We start from the raw sequence: 18,569 nt of genomic DNA, 5'->3' as shown, positions 1-18,569 counted from the left end.
CGCATTCTATGGTGGTGCTCCTGCATTCTCTCTCTATGGACAAACCTCTCTCTTACACTCATTAAAAGCCGCTCCCAGAGGGAAAGGGGGCCTCGTTCCCTTACGAATATGTGATCCACACCTGAGTCCTGGGTCAGGGGTCCCAAATTCCTTGCCTCAGTACCATCCAGCTGCACACCTGTACCCATAAGGTCCCAGACCCGCAGTAACCACGTTGTAAAAGCCTCACGGCCCCTTCGTACAACATCTTTACGCAGATTACGGAGACTCTCGTATGACAGGGACTCTGTGACGATCTCAACCTCTGGCTCCCCTGCTGGTTGTGATGGCCCTGCTTTCTGATCATTATTATCTAGGTGCTTTGTTTTCACCTTAGACTTTCTAGTTTCCACGGGGGCAACTGCTGCTGGCTGTGAGTGCCCTTGCAGTTCAGCTGGAGCCTGGAGAGATGTAACATTTGTGGGTTCCACTGCTGCACCATCAGGCTCTCCCTCTTTAAGGCAGAGGGAGAGTTTCTCAAGAGCTGGGGAAAGGTACTCCTTCAGCATTTGGCCCATCTCCTTCACTAGAAACCCCACCCACTCTGGATGGTTCCTTCCTGAGGTGAGCTCTGGGGCAGAATCAGGCTCAGGGGCAACATCCTTAACCTCTGGGGCAGAATCCTTAGTCTCTGGGGCAGAATCCTTAGTCTCTGGGGCAGGGGCAGGGTCAGGCTCTGGGACAGAATCCTTAGTCTCTGGGGAAGAATCCTTAGTCTCTGGGGCAGGGGCAGGGTCAGGCTCTGGGGCAGAGTCCTTAGTCTCTGGGGCAGAGCCAGGCTCTGGGGCAGGATCCCTATTCCTTGGGGGACGTATCAGGGTTGTCATCCAAGTCAATCTCCCCTCATCTCGGAATGTTAAATAGAACAGGTTTACAAGGCCTATTAGCAATGTCAGCCACTGTATGATATCATTACTGCTTAGAAGAGATTTGAACCCCTCAAAAGCTGGTGGAGCAGACCCAAAAAACTGTGTAAGGGGTTGGGACAAAATTTTCCCTGGTGTCATATCCTCACAGTATGTACCATTATTAAAGTAGCCCCAAAAACATACAGTTAGAGTGTGATAGCTCCGAATCCATGTGCCCACCTTCCAGAGGAAGTTAAAAATCCATGAATTTCTCACGTTATCAGCCCACAAAAGGAACTGGATAATAGTTACAGCAGCCTGAGTTATAGGACCCATGTTCAAGTAAGGGATTGCAAATGGGAGAGATAAAGCTGTGGCCACATGGAGCCCAAACCACGGTAAGCTGGACAACATGATGCCACCTAACACAAAACTGAGGTAACTCAAGAACTGTTATTCCTTTTTCACCCTTTTCTCTCAATGCCCTCGGGCCCCACGTTGGGTGGCCAAAATCTGTCCTGGTTTGAAGGACAGGTGTTTGCCAAGGAAAGCAGAAGCTTCCCCTTGGACTGAAAGAAAATGTGATTCTTCCGATTATTATAATTTCGGAATTAAGAGAGCTCTCAGGCAAAGATATGGGGGTAGGAATAACAGTTCTTTACTAGTATATCTAACAAGACAAACAAGAACAACAACAGCTATGAAATTACCCACAAACAGAACAGTAACTCAGTCCCAGTGTTTTTGGCTGCAGGCACCTTTTCCCTGAGCTGCAGTTCCCGGTGCTGGGGGCGGGCGGGTCCCGCAGAGCTGCAGGAGGGCTGGGGGTGGTGGCAGCGCTGTCCCAGGTGGAGAGAGAGATGGAGAGAGAGCTCTCCGCTCACGGTGTCGGTCCCGGTGATCAGTAGAGTGCTGGATGGTGGTAGTTCACAGCGAGAAGACAGCCGGGCAGGGTCCCATGGTGGTTTCCCGACGCTGGGATGGGACACAGGCGGCGATCGTCCTTCTCGTCCGAACTCCGCGGGGGAAATGGGCCGAGACCCAGCCTTCCGCTTCCTCTTCTGGCTGTTTGAATCTCGCGGGGCTTCACTCTTCCCTCCCGTCCCCTCCCCCTTGTCACCAGGGCCCAGTCAACAGGTATCTTAGCATGACAATGGGGAAAATTCCACAGAGGGAAAAAAGAGAGAGAACTAACCCTCAACACTATGGAGAAAGCTTCCATTTTTACAGTCATTCTTGTAGCCCATAATTCCTAGCAATTCCAAGGGAACTTCATTATTTGGTATGTCCCGTAGACTATTGTCCATTATTGCTCTTCCACGTGGGCAGTGATGATGCTGCAACACGTAGCTCAAGGATGATCAAGAGACACTTATAGGTCTTGGGTAAGGAAAGCTGGTACAGAGGCTATTTTTTCCTCTATACTTCCAGTTGTGGGCAGTGATGTTGGAAGAATTATTTTCTGTTAATACAATAATTCACAGAAATAATTATCATAGACATCCTGCAAAGGCTTTTGAAGATGGGGAAGTGATTTGAGGCAATAAGCACATCTTTACCAGGAAAAGAAATGCCTGAAAAAGCCTTCTGTGATGAAGTTGCTACATCAGTGGACCAAGGAAGGGCTGTGGATTTAGGGAGGACTTCTGTAAGGTCTTAGATATGTGTACTGGTTCTAGTGCTAGGCAAATGTCAGTTCACTCACTAGAATTATTTACTGTTTTTCTGCTGTGAGATAAGGATTAGGAGGAGAGCAAAGCAGGCTAAAAACTTTAAAGGGTGTAAAGAAAACTTTACTAACAGAATTAAAAGATAAAACATAAGAAATCAGAATAAACCTTCAGAACACTTCTCCTCCCCTCAGCTCTTCTTAAAATTTATTTATTTTTATTTATTTATTTTTTCCCCACAGACGACATAAAAAGACAAATCAGGTATTTTCAGGCAGTTTACCACTTTTAAAATAATCTTTCTTCAGTCCACTTGCAGAGAGGAATCTGTCCTGCCATGCCATGGAAACTTTTCCACTAGAAACAGTTCTCTCATGGTTTGAGTTTTCATGAATAGCAGCCATCCAGAAATCTGCAATTGCAAAGTTCCTCCCATGGTTTGGTAATTTTCCCACTACTACCACCATGCGTTATTTCAGCTTATTGGGGTACAATTTTAAGGATGAGCTGTTTTAGTATAGAAATAAAAAGTTGTAATTTATCTCTGGAACAGAGGTTTTCTTCTTCTGTTCCTGGGGCAAAGTTTTTTTATCTCATTTTTCTCCATTCAATCCATTCAATCACTTACTTCAATATCTGCTTGCTTCATCATGGGTGTCTCTGCTCATGGTTGTGGTTAGAATGCTACACCCCCACAATGCATTCCATGAGTTTCAGGGTAAGAAAGAGTCTGATGTATCAATTATATCTTCGCCATAGACTTAAAGGAAAATTTAATCCCAAGACTAAGGCCCAGGCAGTGCTACAGCAGAGCAGGACCTGGCCTGGTCACTGTCCAGTTACCTGTTTAAAGGCTGGAATCAAGAGATTTTCCTGGGCTTTGTTCATCTTTAGATATGTTTTCACAGAGGTATATTCAGCTTTCTTAAGTGGTTTAATAGGGTGTCAGTGGTCAAAACTAGGCAGCTGGTTGGTTCTCTCAGGTCCAAAGGAAGCCGTCAAGGTCCTCACAGAGAATCACTTCTGTAGCTTGTGGATTTTTTTCTTAACTAAAAACTATGTTAAACCACAAAATCCTTCTCTCCAAATTGTAAACACATGGATTAAATGGGCGGACTGTATGGTTGATAAAAAATTATCTGAGTGGTCATACCCAGGGAATTGGGTCAATGTCTGCTTGGACATCACTGACCAAATGGTGTCATTCAGGGGTTTATATTGGGACCAATGCAATTTAATGTCCTCATCAATGACATAGATAGAGGGATCAAGTACACCCTCAGAAAATTTGCAGATGACGCTAAGCTGAGTGGTGCAGTTGACACACCTGAAAGACAGGATGCCATCCAGAGGGACCTAGACAAGCTCGAGAAGTGGGAACACAGGAATCTCATTAGATTTAACAAGACCAAGTGCTCCAACTTTGTTGGGGCAACTCCCATTATCAACAGAGGCTGGTGGAGGAACAGATGGAGAGCAGTTCTTTGGAGGACTTGGGGGTGCTGGTGGGTGGAAAGTCAAATAAAAGCCTACAATGTGGGTTTGTAGCCCAGGAAAACAAATGTCTCCCGGACTTCATCCAAAGCAGAGTGGCCAGTAGAGCAAGGGAGGGGATTCTGCTCCTCTAAGCCAACTCTAGTGAGACCCCACCTGCAATTCTGTGTCCAGATCTGGGGTCATCAGTACAGGAGAGACATGAACCCTCTTGAGCAGGTCCAGAGGAGGGCCAGAGAAATGGTCAGAAGACTGCAACAGCTTTCCTATGGAGACAGGCTATGAGAGTAGGGTTTTTCAGCCTGGAAAAGAGAAGAGTCTGGAGAACCACCTTACAGCTGCCTTTCTGTACTTAAAGGGGGGTTTTAAGAAAGAAGGAAGCAAATTTTTTGGAAGAGAATGTGGTAATTAGACAAGCAGTAATAAAACCTTAAAGAGAAACGGTAGTAAAAAAGAATTTAGATTCAGACTATATATAGGGAAGATATTCTCTATTGTGAGATTAGAGACATAATTGATGAAGCTTCCCAGAGAAATTGTCCTAGGGACATTTTGGGAGGTGTCCAAGGACAAGCTGGATGGAGCTCTGTTCAACCTGTCCCTGCTCATGACAGAGGGTCTGGAAATAAGTGCTCTATAAAGTTCTTTACAGCCTAAACCATTTAGAGCTTTTCTGATCCCATGATATACATACCAAGATGAAGTTACAGAGAGTGTTTTCTAGAGTCCTGCTTTTGTAATTGTTTCTTTGGAGCCTAAGTTCAACTGATTGCAAGACGACTGGAGTTTTTGCGCTACTTCAAGTAAAAATTTTATCTTATAAATGGGCACTTTATTATGATAACTGTTTTAATAGTGTCAGTATATCTTAAGTTATTTATGTTCTGTATTTTAGCAAGATTTATAGCAGTCATTATTCTGATAGATTGGCGTTATTGGCATTGCTCTTGTATGCATGAAAAATGGACATGTGCTTGCCTTAAACTTTTAAATTATTAGTGTGACTTTTGAATAACCTTGTGTTAGCATTTCTGGTTCTTGAAATTCTTGGTGAACCATTGTTAGTAGCAAGTATTTTGCCCCGTCATCTGCTTCTTTCCCTGTGAAGGATTTAGAATATCATGGGATGTGTGCTGAAGAAACCAAAACTATCTTCTTACAGATAAAAGAGCAAATTGCCCTGTTCTTAGTCTTCCAGTTTTCACAATTGAGAGGTACTTCATTGGAGGTTTCTTCTCAGCATTATGATAAATGTTACATAATTATATAAGCCAACCCCCACTTCCATGTTTATTATGTATTAACATCTTTTATTTCCAAGAATGGAAAAAAAGTGCTATCCAGTAATACTCCTATACATGACAAAACAAAGCCAACATTTTTTAAAATATTATTTTAATGGTTAATGTTAACATTAATTAGGACTTTACATTTTAAATATTGTTTTTTAAAAGAAGTGTTGTGAGAACAAACAATATTTGGGAAAGATTTATTTTCCACTGAAATTTGTGTTTTTTATAAACCGAGGACATTTTAAATAAAAAAAAAAATTAAGCATTTTCACAGGAAAATTATTTAATGGCTTAAGCTGGGTGGAAAAGATGATTTATACTTAACTAGTGAATACTTTGTAAAATGGTAAATATTTCCCTTAATTCTTCAGAAAATGCATGAATGAACAATAACTTTAGAACACAGATGTAGAGTAGAGTAGAGTAGAGTAGAGTAGAGTAGAGTAGAGTAGAGTAGATTAACTGCAGCAGAGTAACTTTTTTGGCCTTCTGCCAAAACATGACTGAGAGTTCATTGCAGAAATGGCATTCTTATTGGAACTACACCGGCAATTTACATCAATTCTTACTTCTAATTTACATCCTTGTTCTAAAACAAAGCATTTCAAACAGCCCATGATTATTCTCTGAAGAACTGCGACTTGATGAGGATACTGTTCTGATATGGTGTCCCTCTGTAGTTTGAAATGAGCTCTAAGCTTGCCTTGAGACAAGATGGTCAGATCTTCACGAGTTTGGAGATGTGAAAAAAGAGAGGAAGAAGATATGGAGAGGGATGAAAATATATTACAACAGCATCCCCACTCTCTTAGGGCCTAAGCCACAGACTTGCTAGGTTGTGTGCTGAGGACACACTGGTCTGTGCTACTGAGTATATGAGTGTGCTTAGACTCCAGACATTTTATCATTTCAAAGACAAATATTCTCCTTCAGAAGTGTTTTCTTTAGTAATTTTCCCTCTACTAATTTACATGGTTTGTGAATAATGTTGCTTTGCCTTTTCTGTGGGAGATGAGAACTTGTGACATTTCTTCTTGTCACTGCCTTCTCAGGCCAGCACAAAGTTACCTGAAGATCCAGCAGGTGATAATGACCATTAATTATTACTTGCAAGACTGAGATTTAAAATGGGGGGGTAAATTGATTGATCGATTGACTGATTGACAGAGACCCTTGGGAGTCAGTCCTGGAGGGCAAAGGAGTCCAGGAAGGCTAGATATGATTTAAAAAGGAAATTGTTAAATATTCAGGAATAGGCTGTCTCATGTGCAGGAAGACAAGTCATTAGGGAAAAAGGCGAGCCTGGTTAAACAGGGATATTGGGCTAGATCTCAAAAAAAAAGGAGAATCTATTGTTTCTGGAAGGAGGGACAGGTAACTTGGGAGGACTACCAGGATATTGCAAGTTCACACAGGGAGATTAAAAGGGCCAAAGCCCTACTAGAACCTGATTGGCCTTTTCTTTTAAAGACAGTAAAAGGTCTCTACAAATACATTTTCAGTAAATGGAAGGCCAAAAGTGTCTCCATTGCTTGTTGAAAAAGTAGTTAAAGGAAAGGAAGAGGTAATTAATGCCTTCTTTGTCTCAGTCATCAATATCAAGACAGTTGTCCTTATGATACCCCTTATGATTCCTTGAGTAGGAAGTTGGTGATGAGGAAATGAGTGAAGTCCCCACAGTCCAGGAGGAGATGGTTAGTGTCCTGCTATGCCAGTTAGACATGCACAAGTCTATATGTCCTGGTGGATTCCACCCCACAGGAATAAGGGAACTGGTGAAAGAACTAAAACACTCTCAATCATCTACCAGCAGTCCTGGTTAACCGTTCCAGCTGACTAGAAATTAGCACATGTAACACTCATCCACAAGAAGGAACAGAAGGATGATCTGGAGAACTACAGGCCTGTCAGTCTAACCTCAGTTCCAGGAAATTTGTGGAAAACATTATCCTGAGTGCCATTGTGCAGGACAATCAGGACATGAAGCCCAGCCAACACGGATTTAAGAAAGGCAGGTTGTTGCTGGCCAAATTTATTACCTTCTATGACAAAGTGACCTGCTTAGTACATGAAGGAAGGCTGTGGATGTCATCTATCTAGACTTCAGTAGACCATTTGACACATTCTGCCAAAACATCCTTCCAAGAAAACTGGCTTGGATGGGTGCACTCTTCAGTGGGTAAAAACTAACTGTTTGTCTGGGCCCTGAGAGTGGTGGTGAGTGGAACTAAATCCACCTGATGGCCAGTCACTTGTGGTGTTCCCCACGTCTCAGTTTTGGGGTCAGTATTGTCTAACATTTTTACTGATTATGTGGGCATGGGAATTGAGTGCACCTTCATTAAATCTGCAGATAATACCAAGTTGGGTGGGAGTGTTGGTCTGCTTGAGGGCAGGAAAGCTCTGCAGAGGGACAGGCTCGATCAATGGGCTGAGGACAACTGCAGGAGGTCCAACAGGGCCAAGTGCTGTGCCTTGCACTGGGGTTACAGCAGCCCCTGTGCAGTGCTACAGTCTTGGGGTGAGGCAGCTCTAGAGCTGTTCTTCAGAAAGGAACTTGGGGGTTGCTGTTTGAACATGAGCCAGCCATGTGTGCCCAGGTGGCCAAGATGGCCAGTGGCATCCTGGCCTGTGTCAAGAACAGTATGGTCAGCAGGATAAGAGCAGTGATTGTGCTCCTGTACTGGGGCTCAGTTCTGGGCCCCTCACTTTAAAAGGGACATTGAGGGGCTGGAGCCTGTCCAGAGAAGGGCATCGAGGCTCCTGAAAGGACTAAAGAACCTGTCTCATGAGGGAGAGCTGAGGGAGCTGGGGCTGCTCAGTCTCAAGTAAAGGAGGCTCGTGGAGACCTCAGATCTTTTTGCAACTCCCTGAAAGGAGGCTGTGGTGAGTTGGGGGCCTGTATCCCCTACGGTGCCTGCAGTCAGAGGACAAGAGGAAATGGCCTGAAGACTCAGTCTAAACACTGGAAAAAATTGTCACTGTTCGGGTGGTCATGCACTGGAATAGGGTGCAACAGGGAGGTGGTGGGGTCACCAACCCTGGAGGTGTTCAAGAGGCATCTGGATCTGGTATTTGGTGATGTTACAGTGGTAGTGCTGGGTTGATGGTTGCACATAAGGTCTCTTAAATGTCTCTCCCAGCCTTGACCACTCTATGATTCTGTGATTTTTGGATTAGAAGAAGATGCAAAAAACCCTCAAAAACTAATGGGCCAGAGCTTCTACTGTTGCAAACTGGGAAACCTTCAGGGAAAGCTATCCCAGTTTAAGTCTAAGGGTCAGATTTTGGGAGCTACATCCCTGTTTGTGCATTTTCCTGCCTGAGTTTTGCCATAATATGAAGAAAAGGAAGTTTAAATACTGTGCTACTCTGTTTGCCTCTGGTATACTCATCTCACTTCCCTTATTAGTGCTCATAACACTTTAGATAGACAAAATTTTGTGCTATAAAAACATGAAGCCCATTAATAACTTTATATCCAACAGCAATGCTTATTATGGTACCATATAATTAGAGAATTGAGCAGAAGAATCCAGAGATGTGCCAACTGTGTTCTCTAAAATTAGACTACAAGACAGTTAGTATACTATCAAAACAAATGAAATAACAAGTTATATTAAAAAAGGACTAAAATATTAAATTTAGACTTTTTGAAGGACTTCCAATTAAACACATACCATAAAGAGAAATGTGAGAACTTTTTTTCCCTAGGAAAATCAGAGCAGTGCAAAATCTGTTCTTCACTTAAAATCATAGAATGGTTTGGGTTGGAAGGACTCTTAAATTTATTCCATCCCACCTGCCATTGGAAGGGACACCGTTCACTAGACCAGGTTGCTCAGAGCTCCATCTAGCCTGGCCTCAAACACTTCGAGGGATAGGGTATCCACAGCTTCTCTGGACAGCCTGAGTCATCATTTCCCCACCTTCACAGTAAAGAATTTCTTCCTATTATCTAATACAAACTTATTCTATCTCAGCTGGAAGCCATTCCCCCATGACCTGTCACTACATCCACCTGTAAAAAGTGCCTACCCTTTCTTCCACGGCCCTTTCAAGTACTGGAAGGCTGTAATTGGGTCACCTTGAAACATTTTCCTTTCCAGGCTGTACAATCCCATCTATTCAGGATTTCCTCATAGGAAGCTGGCTTCGTCTTTCTAACTAAGTTACTTTAAGAGCAACTTGGTGGTTCTCCTTTGGACTCAAACAACTCCAACAGGTTGATGCTCTTCCCTTTTCCATTGATGTGGTCACTCCATCATAGCAGATCACATGCTAGGGACAGAATATATTATGGTAATTTTTCAGTATTTTTGTAGCATAATTCATTTTGTTACAGGACATAGACTGCCCATCAAGACAAATGAATTCGAAATAAGATATTTTATAAGTATACAAACTCAAAGATGTATAAAGTGTTTTTGTGAGATGGTGGAAATTTCTCATCTTTTGTCGTACTCTTTGTACTCCCATCAATCAGTATTTCATCTCTCTTACTGTGGACATACTGACAGTCTTTGAGGCCAGATTGGTTGTCTTGGAGGCCAGCTGGGTATTAAGTAACACTATAATTTGCCCACTATTACTGCTGAAGTGCTTTTCAAGTGAGCTGTGCCTGACAACATTTGTTTTGAAGTCTGCTTTCAGCCAATTTTCTACGACTTACAAAAATTCTGGACCACCAACAAAAGCATTTTATTGAGATTTTAGAGTCTGAAACCTTCTTGAACTGTTACTGAAAAATGTGATCAATCCACTCAAATCATATTCATTAGCAACAAGCTCTAAGAGCTGTAATGCATCCTCTCTGCAGCACAGAAGTGCCTGAGGTACCATACACCTAGCACTTTGGAAGCTGTAACTCCACACCTTGCATTAATAATTAACTCAGGCTACCCTGAGAGAATAATTCCTGGCCCTCTGAAACATTTATTAGTTCTTGCATCTGTAATTCAATTAATAAGGTTTCTCTAAAGCTTCTTTAAATTCACAGTTAGCTAGCAGGGCACACTTTGGCCTATCTTGTGATACAGATAATTTACCTCTAACACATGATACCAGTGATTACAAACCTTGTTTTTGTTGGTCTGTGTTGTTTTTGACACATCCTTGTGTTTGTGAAGTCTCATTACTTCCAAGTGGGCATAAATATGTATATATGTACTTTCGTTTTTTGTTGTGGTTTCTAAAGTATTTCTAAGCCTTGCTTATTCTTCCTGTCATCACTCTTCATTTATTTTACTTATTTTAGCTCAAAAGAAATTGAGAAGGACAAAGTTTGACAGAAGTCCTCAGGGATCTACAAATAAAGGTCTTTCATTTAGATAGTTTAGACATCAAGGTAGAAACCTTAACTAAGTAATCTCTTGAACTATATTTAACAAGAGCATGTGCCACAGACATGGAAAGGACATGGCAAGCCTGTTCCCTGACTGAATGGTGCCAAGTTGATGCTGAACTTTTGAGGCCAGGAGGTTTAAGTAACTTACAAACCACAGAGGTCAGGAGTAAGTAGTCAGTGGAGTAATTTGTCAGTGGACTAATCTGCTGCAGAGCTGATGGGCAAAGAAAAGCATAGGAGAGAATGAATATATATATTCTGTTTGATGGCTCCAGCATCATAAGAAATATGAAAATATTATTTAGAATGTTATTGATGAAACTACTAAAATGTAAGATATGCCTGTGGAACATCAAAGGAAACTCGATTTCTTTTATTCCAATACTTCCACTATTCTTTCACATTTTTAAAAATAATTTATTTAAATTGCATAACAATAATACAAAAGAATTTAGCTTGGAAAAGAACCTTATGTTCATTGAGTCCAGCCATTAACACAGCACTGTCAAGTCCCTCTCTAGTCCAAGTCCCTCATCATGACATGTACACTTCTTTTTGAAACCTCCAGGGATGGTGATTCAGGCAGCCTCAGATTGGTGATAACGGCAGCCTCTTACAATGCTTGACAACATTTTGGTGAATAAATTTTTGTAATATCCAATCTAAACCTCCCCCAGAACAAATTGAGACTGTTTCTTGTCCTATCACTTGTACCTGTGAGAAGAGACTGATTCCCTCTTCACTACAACCTCCTTTGAGGAGGCAAACTGACTAAAGGGTGCACTTGATCCCCTCCTCCAGATCATCAATAAAGCAGGACTGTCCTCAGTACAGAGCCCTGGGGAATGTCATGGCAACTGGATGAACAGATGGATTTAACTCTATTCACCACCACTCTTTTGGCCATATAGGGCTATTCTTCAATTAATTATATGGTTATTATTAACTATGTGATAATTTTGGCTATTACTTCACAAAAATTGGAAACATTATTGCCACAATTTTTAATGCATGCTTGAAACATCTTCTTGTCATGGTCAGCATGCATTAATGGTCGATGCATTAATGCCAGCAATTCTATTAACTGGAAAGGAAAAAAAAGTACTTTTTTATTAGACCAAATGAAAATGAAAATAATACTGCAAGTCTGCCGTTTTGACTTAGCTGATTTCTTTCAGGATTTACACAGCAAACTTTTAAGTATGGGAAAACAATTTGTTAAGAAAGTGAAAGGAGTTACTTCATGCTTCTTTGATAAAACATGAAAATAACTTCATAAATATTGTGCACATATAGATCCAACAGTTTTTTTGGTCCACTCTTTCTTGCGCAACTCAGTTAACTGCACTTGTAACCACTCAGAAAGAAATGGTTTGTGGTGCAATGATGAACTTAGTCCAGTACAGGGAAACGGAATAAAAATCAGTGAAATATAGGTTATAAAACATTTAGGGAAGAAAGGGTGCAAGAAGTGAAGAAATTTCAGCCACCTACAAAGCAGAATCCAGGGAAACATTTAGGACCATCATAAAATCTGTATATTCAGACAACCACCTTCAAAAAGCAATTTTTTGGTTTGTTTTGGAGAAAAAGCCTAAATATGATAACACTTGAAAAATTGCTTGATGGGGGTCCAGGAAGCAGATGAGGATAAGAAAAACTTGTTTTAGTGGAAAACCTTACAAAATTAATTTAAAACAAGTCAAAAAGGATTTAAGATAAATATTTTCTAGGAATTTGATTGAAAAAAAAGGAAAATGGACAATTCCTTCCTGTTTTGACTTTATTTTATATCAGAACAAGTTTGTAGAGAGCTTGAGTGTTTTATCTATAGATGCTAAATGTTCTCCTATATGCTATCAAGGATTTAAAAATGAATTTATTGCTGTTTATATGTTGTTTATCTCTGTATATTATGTCCTTAAATTTCTAACTTATTGCTTCACTCTGAAAAAAAAAATTCAAAATTTAAACATTTCATATTCTGCAGTGTAACACAATTAGTGACTGAAAACACAAGTTTTCGTCTCTGTAGGTTTTGATTTCAGAAAATTTACATGAACAAGGCTGAATTGCCAAGTGATAGAGGTGGTAGTAGAATATGGTATGCTGACCTGAGAGATTGATAGGTGTGCAGTTTATTGAGTCTGTGTGCTTTTATGGTGCTGTTTCAGCACTGACTGCTGAATTTAAGAGGAAGCTGCCATCTGCTGTCAGAACTCCCTTATATCTGTTGACAGAGCAGCTAGATTTTGGATCCTGAGGCTTGTGTTTAAAGGTGACCCTTGACACAGATTTCCTGGGGCTGAACCAATCTATTTTCTCTGGGTAATAGATTTACTTGGGAGGGCTGAAATTTAATTGTAGATTTTTCTGGGAATCAAAATGAAAAAAAATTATATGTGAGCGGTGTGCTGTAAAATCTCTGGAGGAATCAGAGTGTCTTGGAAAATACAGAATCCCCAGTCAGCATCGATGTTGGCTAAATACAGAAGATCAGACTTAAAAACCCAGAATACAAATGTGATGTAGAAGCACAGGATTGGAAATAAAGGACCTACAGTCTTAAAAGGACACTGACTTGATCCTCAAGGAATATTATTGAGGTGATGAATAGGTGGGCTCTGTGGCTTTGGGGGTGGCTGGGTATTTTTATCTTTTCTAATCTGTATCTTTGCTTTCCTTGTGCTATAGAGAGAGAAAAAAAAAAGTTATTAGATTAGCATTCATAATTCCAAATGTTGGGAAAATGCATGCAGAAGTCCTGAGAAGGTCAGGTGAACTTGCCCTAACCCTGCTGTTTCATCAGCTGGGTTTAGGTGAAGGCACTTGGAAAATAGTGTTCAGAGGGCTCTCAAATAAGGAAGGCTCTCAATGATTGAAAATTAAATTCAATAACTCAGTTTTGCACTTATGTGCTGTTATTTTGATCCTTGGTACTGCAAGCTAAAGTTATTGTTGCAATGGGTGTCTAAGTTATGAAAATCTTGAATAGATTTTCAGACTGAAGATCACTCTGAGCATTTGTACTTACTAAAAATACACAGTTACTTTCATAGAAGTTGAGATTTTAACCAATAAATTAGAGAAGTTATGACATGGGTAACGGCATCTTTTCACGTGATTTTGATTCTCCTTTATTTCAACTACATTGCCACACTGTCATTAACACTGCCAGATTTTGCAGTTTAACACTATCTTTTTCCTACCTTGTATAAAATATATGAGCAGAAAATATAAACATGGAAATTAATTTCACCTGGTAAACTTATCTGTAGCAGTTCTGGAAAGAAAGAAATGCACATCAACATCAATATACATCAAAATTACTATTTTCCCAATAGTCTACCTTTTCCCAGATGCTTTTTTGCAATAAAATATAATAAAAATAAACATAGTATAGAGTGATTTGAAATTATCCAGTGGGACAACAGAACAGTTTACAGCATTGTGCTTACACTGACAGTTAATAATCCTTAGTCTGTTTTCCAGTGGTTTAGGACATTTAGCCTTTAGAGCACATTTTGTCAGGAGAGACATAATGGAAAGTAGTAAATGGAAATTGGATTAAATGGGAGAAATGTTAGTATGCACTTGATCTCATCTCTTTGTTGCTTTAATCCATGGACTTTATGCATTTTTTAAAGAGTTTAAAAGTCTTCCTTTCATCTTTATATTATTTAACTTATATATAATTTTAGCCTTTTGGGGATCAGTAAAGCTGCATTTCAAAGAAATTACTCTAAGAATGGTACAGGTAGAGAAGATGAATACAAAATTTCAGAAGAGCTAAATTAAATGTAGTACTGAGAAGGGTGACAAAAAACAAGGGAACTAAAGCTTTAGTCTACACATATCTATCCCAACCTAGCAATGTATCCTAAGCTGGGAACACAGAGGGAGGAATTTCAAATGTCTCCAGAGAAAGACCAAGACACAAATGAGGTCAAATGCTGGTAATCAAAATGACAATTCACTTTTATTCATTGTCGAAGAAGAGAGCAAGGAAGAAATTAGAAGAGTAGGAAAAAGCAAAGGGTTACAGAAAGCAAAAACGTGATCACCACCAAGAATCCTCAGCACAAAAGTCCCTCTTTATTCTGTCAGAACAACTGTCAGAATAAACAGGAATAACTGTTTGTGCAGTAGCTGAACTACAAAAGTCAGTTTACTGACTTACTGTGACTAAACGTATTTGGTAACCTTGACTGGACATAGGCAGATCTCAGAGCTCCAAATACGTTTGTATTAGGTCAGGTGATTGAAGTTGCTTGTATTTTGCATTACAATATATTATGTATATAGAGAAAAAAAATCTTTCTATAAGAGAAGATACAAAATCCCAGCACTTTCATTTCCAAACATTAGTAAGAGAACAAAATTTTATAAAGCTCTGTGAGGAGTAAAAAATTACATTAATATAATGTAGACAATATAAAATTTACTATAACATAATCTATATGTCTCTTTTCCCCTCATTTTCCAGGGAAGCACAACTTTTTGTTGAAAAGTTTGAAGGTGCTCTTGGAAAAGGAAAAGGAAAAAAATTCTATGCATACAAAGTGATGATGACCAAGGTAAATTGATTGTTTCACTAACTTCCTGTAAAGCTAATGAGAAGCCTTCTAGAGCTTATTGCCATGGGTACTTATCTTCCACAATAACTTTCCTTGTCTTTCTATGGATTTAAATTTCTTATTTTAACTGCTCTTGCATGAAAATATTTCTAAAAAAGCTTATGGTTTGATTTTTGAAACTTGCCATCAAAATAAAACTAAGCTGTTTTACAGGAATTTGCAAGAGTTCAATATCTTGTGAAAGTTAATGTCTCTTGGTGTAGATTGGATATTTGGACAGAATCCAAAGTCCAGTCTTTCCATTGAGACAGCCCTCTGTAAAAGATGAACAACAGAAGGAAGAATAAAAGGGAAAGAGAAAAAGAAAGAAAAAGAGAAAGGAAAGTAAAAGAAAAACAAAAAGAAAAAAAAAGCGAGAAAAAAGAAAAAAATGAGAAAAAGAGAAAAAAGCAAAATAGCAAAAAAAGATTGGCATGAAAGTAAGTGACTAGCTAGTAATTCTTCTTGTGGTAGGAATAGGAACTTCACACAAATCCAGTAGAAGACGTAATAAAATGTGCAAAAGGAGATGGTTCTTCACAAACAGTTACTTTGTAGACTCTGCCAATGGATTTTGTGGATGATTAAGGGGTTCCATTAGCTCATGGAAGAACTGAGCATGTGGGCATTGAGATGATTTTTTTTTCTCCTGTGATTCTTTTCAGAAATGGATGAAATTTCAAAGAGATTTTGAAAATTTTAAGACAGCCTGCATACCCTGGGAAATGAAAATTAAGGAGATTGAAAGTAAGTAAGTAAGAATTGTATCTAGTATCACATTTATGATATCTGCTAAAGCGATAAATATCTTTAGAATATGTGTCTGTATTCAATGCATAGTTTAAAATCCATAAGTATTTATTTTTTCATTAATTTGAACTTTTGTTGAACTATTGTTCAACATTTGTTGAACTTGATAATATAACTAGTTGAACGTTTTCTTTAGAGTATCACTTTACAGATAAAAACTGTCATTATACAGGTTGCAGTTAGTGAGCCAGCGTTGAAATTAATCTTAGAAAAGTGTAATTAGGATTTAGCCATTCACTTTATTTACCTTCCCTTTGTTTTGTCTGTATTTATTTTATACAGGTTATACAGTATAGGCTATACTGCAATTATTTCTGCCACTTTTTTCATTATCTTGAGCTTCATGTAAGTTGTATTTCTCCCATTGACAGCCGCATGACCGAACATGGAGAGAACAGTATTGGTGTTGGATGCCCCGTTTATAAACCAGGCAGTGTAGTTAGAGCTGTGGGTGTATTTGAGTGCAGGGGTCTGTCACAAGTCGGTTTGTGTTGCAGTTCCAGAGAAAAATTTAAGCTGCAGCCCTTTATTTGAAGGGGATTTGACTAAAGTGCTTAAGTACTTAAAACCATCACCTGAATTATGGTCTGCTGCTTAGATTCCCTTTACAACAAATGCTCCCCACTAAAACATAAAGAGCTTTTCTCAGTTGAGTCTGACTGTTCCAGTCTTCCAGCTATCTAGAAAGACCAAGTAAGAGTTTGAAGTACCAGGCTATCTCAAGTAGGCTCCCTTCTTCAAGATGCAAGTCTCTTCTAGCACAGGGAGACTGGCTTCAGAACAAAGGGCATCAAGCTCTGCTATGCTTCATACCCATGTTGGAAATAGATGAATTTGATGTTGGGGCTTTGATGTCTAAAAGAGAAGTTGACAGCCACATGAAGTATTTCTGTTTAGAAAACTGATGCTTCTTTTCCTTACAGAACAGATATTTAATATTATCTGTGCAAAAGGACTTTATAGGGGTCACACAGACCTGTGTTGGGGCAGGCTAACTCCTATTCCACTGATTAAATTTATAAAATGCACACCAAACTTCATGCCAATGCCTTGTGTGGTGAGGCTGTGCAGGCAGGAAAAGATGGCTAAAGTACATTTCAAACTATTTCATTCATAAACAGAACATTTTGCATCTCAGAGTGGAGTCAAAATATGGTGAAACTTGGACTGGTTTTGTTCACAGCTAGTGCAGTCCATTTGTCACATTTTCTGTGTTCCCCATTGGGCTGTTTGGACCTGCCCACTCTGAAAATGCAGCTGAGCAGTCATGGCTAAATTACTCTCATCCGTAGTTAAGCTTTTTACTTGCCAGAGGTGTCTGTTCTTGCCTGGTTGGTGAAAAAGAATAAAGCTCGTGAACGCAAGCACTGGCCTGCAATAGATATACTGATGTAGGTAATTTCAATGCATTGCCTCACTGCAGATGTTCCAGATGGATGCATAGCAGAGGTATCATCAGGATAGCTGAAACAAGAACTGTAACTCAGTGCATGAAAAGAGGTATTCCCAGTACAATGAGGATATTAAGATTTGAGCAAAAGAAGTAATGGGGCATGGAGAGGTTGACAAAAGCACCCTGAAATCAGAAATATTCATGATTTCCTCCACTGTATTTTATGAGTCCATAGCATCTCCCAAAGACTGTGGTTTGGTTATAATTGGGTAATATGCATCTCTGCATCTCACAACCAGATAGACTAATTCAAAGCCTCTTGATTTATTCCTCCCCTGAGACTTCCCAGTATGTTGATCACTGCTAAGATTGGCCACTTCACAAAGAGTTTCAAATTGATGGTTTAATTGTGAACCAGCAGATTCAAAATCCTGAAATCCATGACAGAATGGCTCATTCCTCCCTTTGCGCAGCTGTGATAAATGTGTCTTAGTTGGGTTCTTTTTATACTTTGGGATTATACCTGATTAAGTGTATTATATTTTCTACTGATAGAGCTGTTATAGTAAAATATGAATATACGTGTCCCAAATAACACAAGATATATTAACTTCATTCTACAAACTGAAATAATGTTTTATATGTCTGCAAAAGTGTTTGGAAATTACAATATAAATAAGTCTTTCTGACCAGAGATATACTTTTCATTTGCTGTCAATGTGCTCCGGGCACCCAAGCTAGACTGTGAAAAACCTATTCAAAGGTCATTATTTCCCCTGCAAATGAATGGTAATGGAACTGAAGTCTGGGACTTTTCTAACCGACAGCTCTCCTATAGTCAGCAGAACTGTGCTGAAGCAAGCTGAGGTTGAATTTGAGTTTTTATTTGCCCTGACTTGCAGAGCATGGGTCAAATCAGGCCCTTTGTTCTCCGTGTTTTCCCTGCAGACTAATCTGTGCACAAGTCTGGGTCAGGGGGCTGGAGTGTGTGATGTCAAATCCTTCACCTAGAGATGGCCCAGTCTGCATACCTGGCCACAGATAGAGCACATAAATGGAA

General features: G+C 39.7%; 1 protein-coding gene across 1 annotated transcript in view; it reads left to right on the top strand.

The window, feature by feature from the left end:
* TMC1 (transmembrane channel like 1) overlaps positions 1-18,569 on the top strand; it is a 64,795-nt gene that overhangs the window by 19,874 nt on the left and 26,352 nt on the right. Inside the window, exons 5-6 of the mRNA XM_062513436.1 lie at positions 15,177-15,267; positions 15,972-16,053. Of these exons, the coding sequence (XP_062369420.1) occupies positions 15,177-15,267; positions 15,972-16,053 (173 nt within the window). The remainder of the gene's footprint in view (positions 1-15,176; positions 15,268-15,971; positions 16,054-18,569) is intronic.

This window comes from Cinclus cinclus, chromosome Z, assembly GCF_963662255.1.
Source record: "Cinclus cinclus chromosome Z, bCinCin1.1, whole genome shotgun sequence".
Taxonomy (NCBI): Eukaryota; Metazoa; Chordata; class Aves; order Passeriformes; family Cinclidae; genus Cinclus; species Cinclus cinclus.
This window is presented reverse-complemented; position numbering and strand designations above follow the sequence as displayed.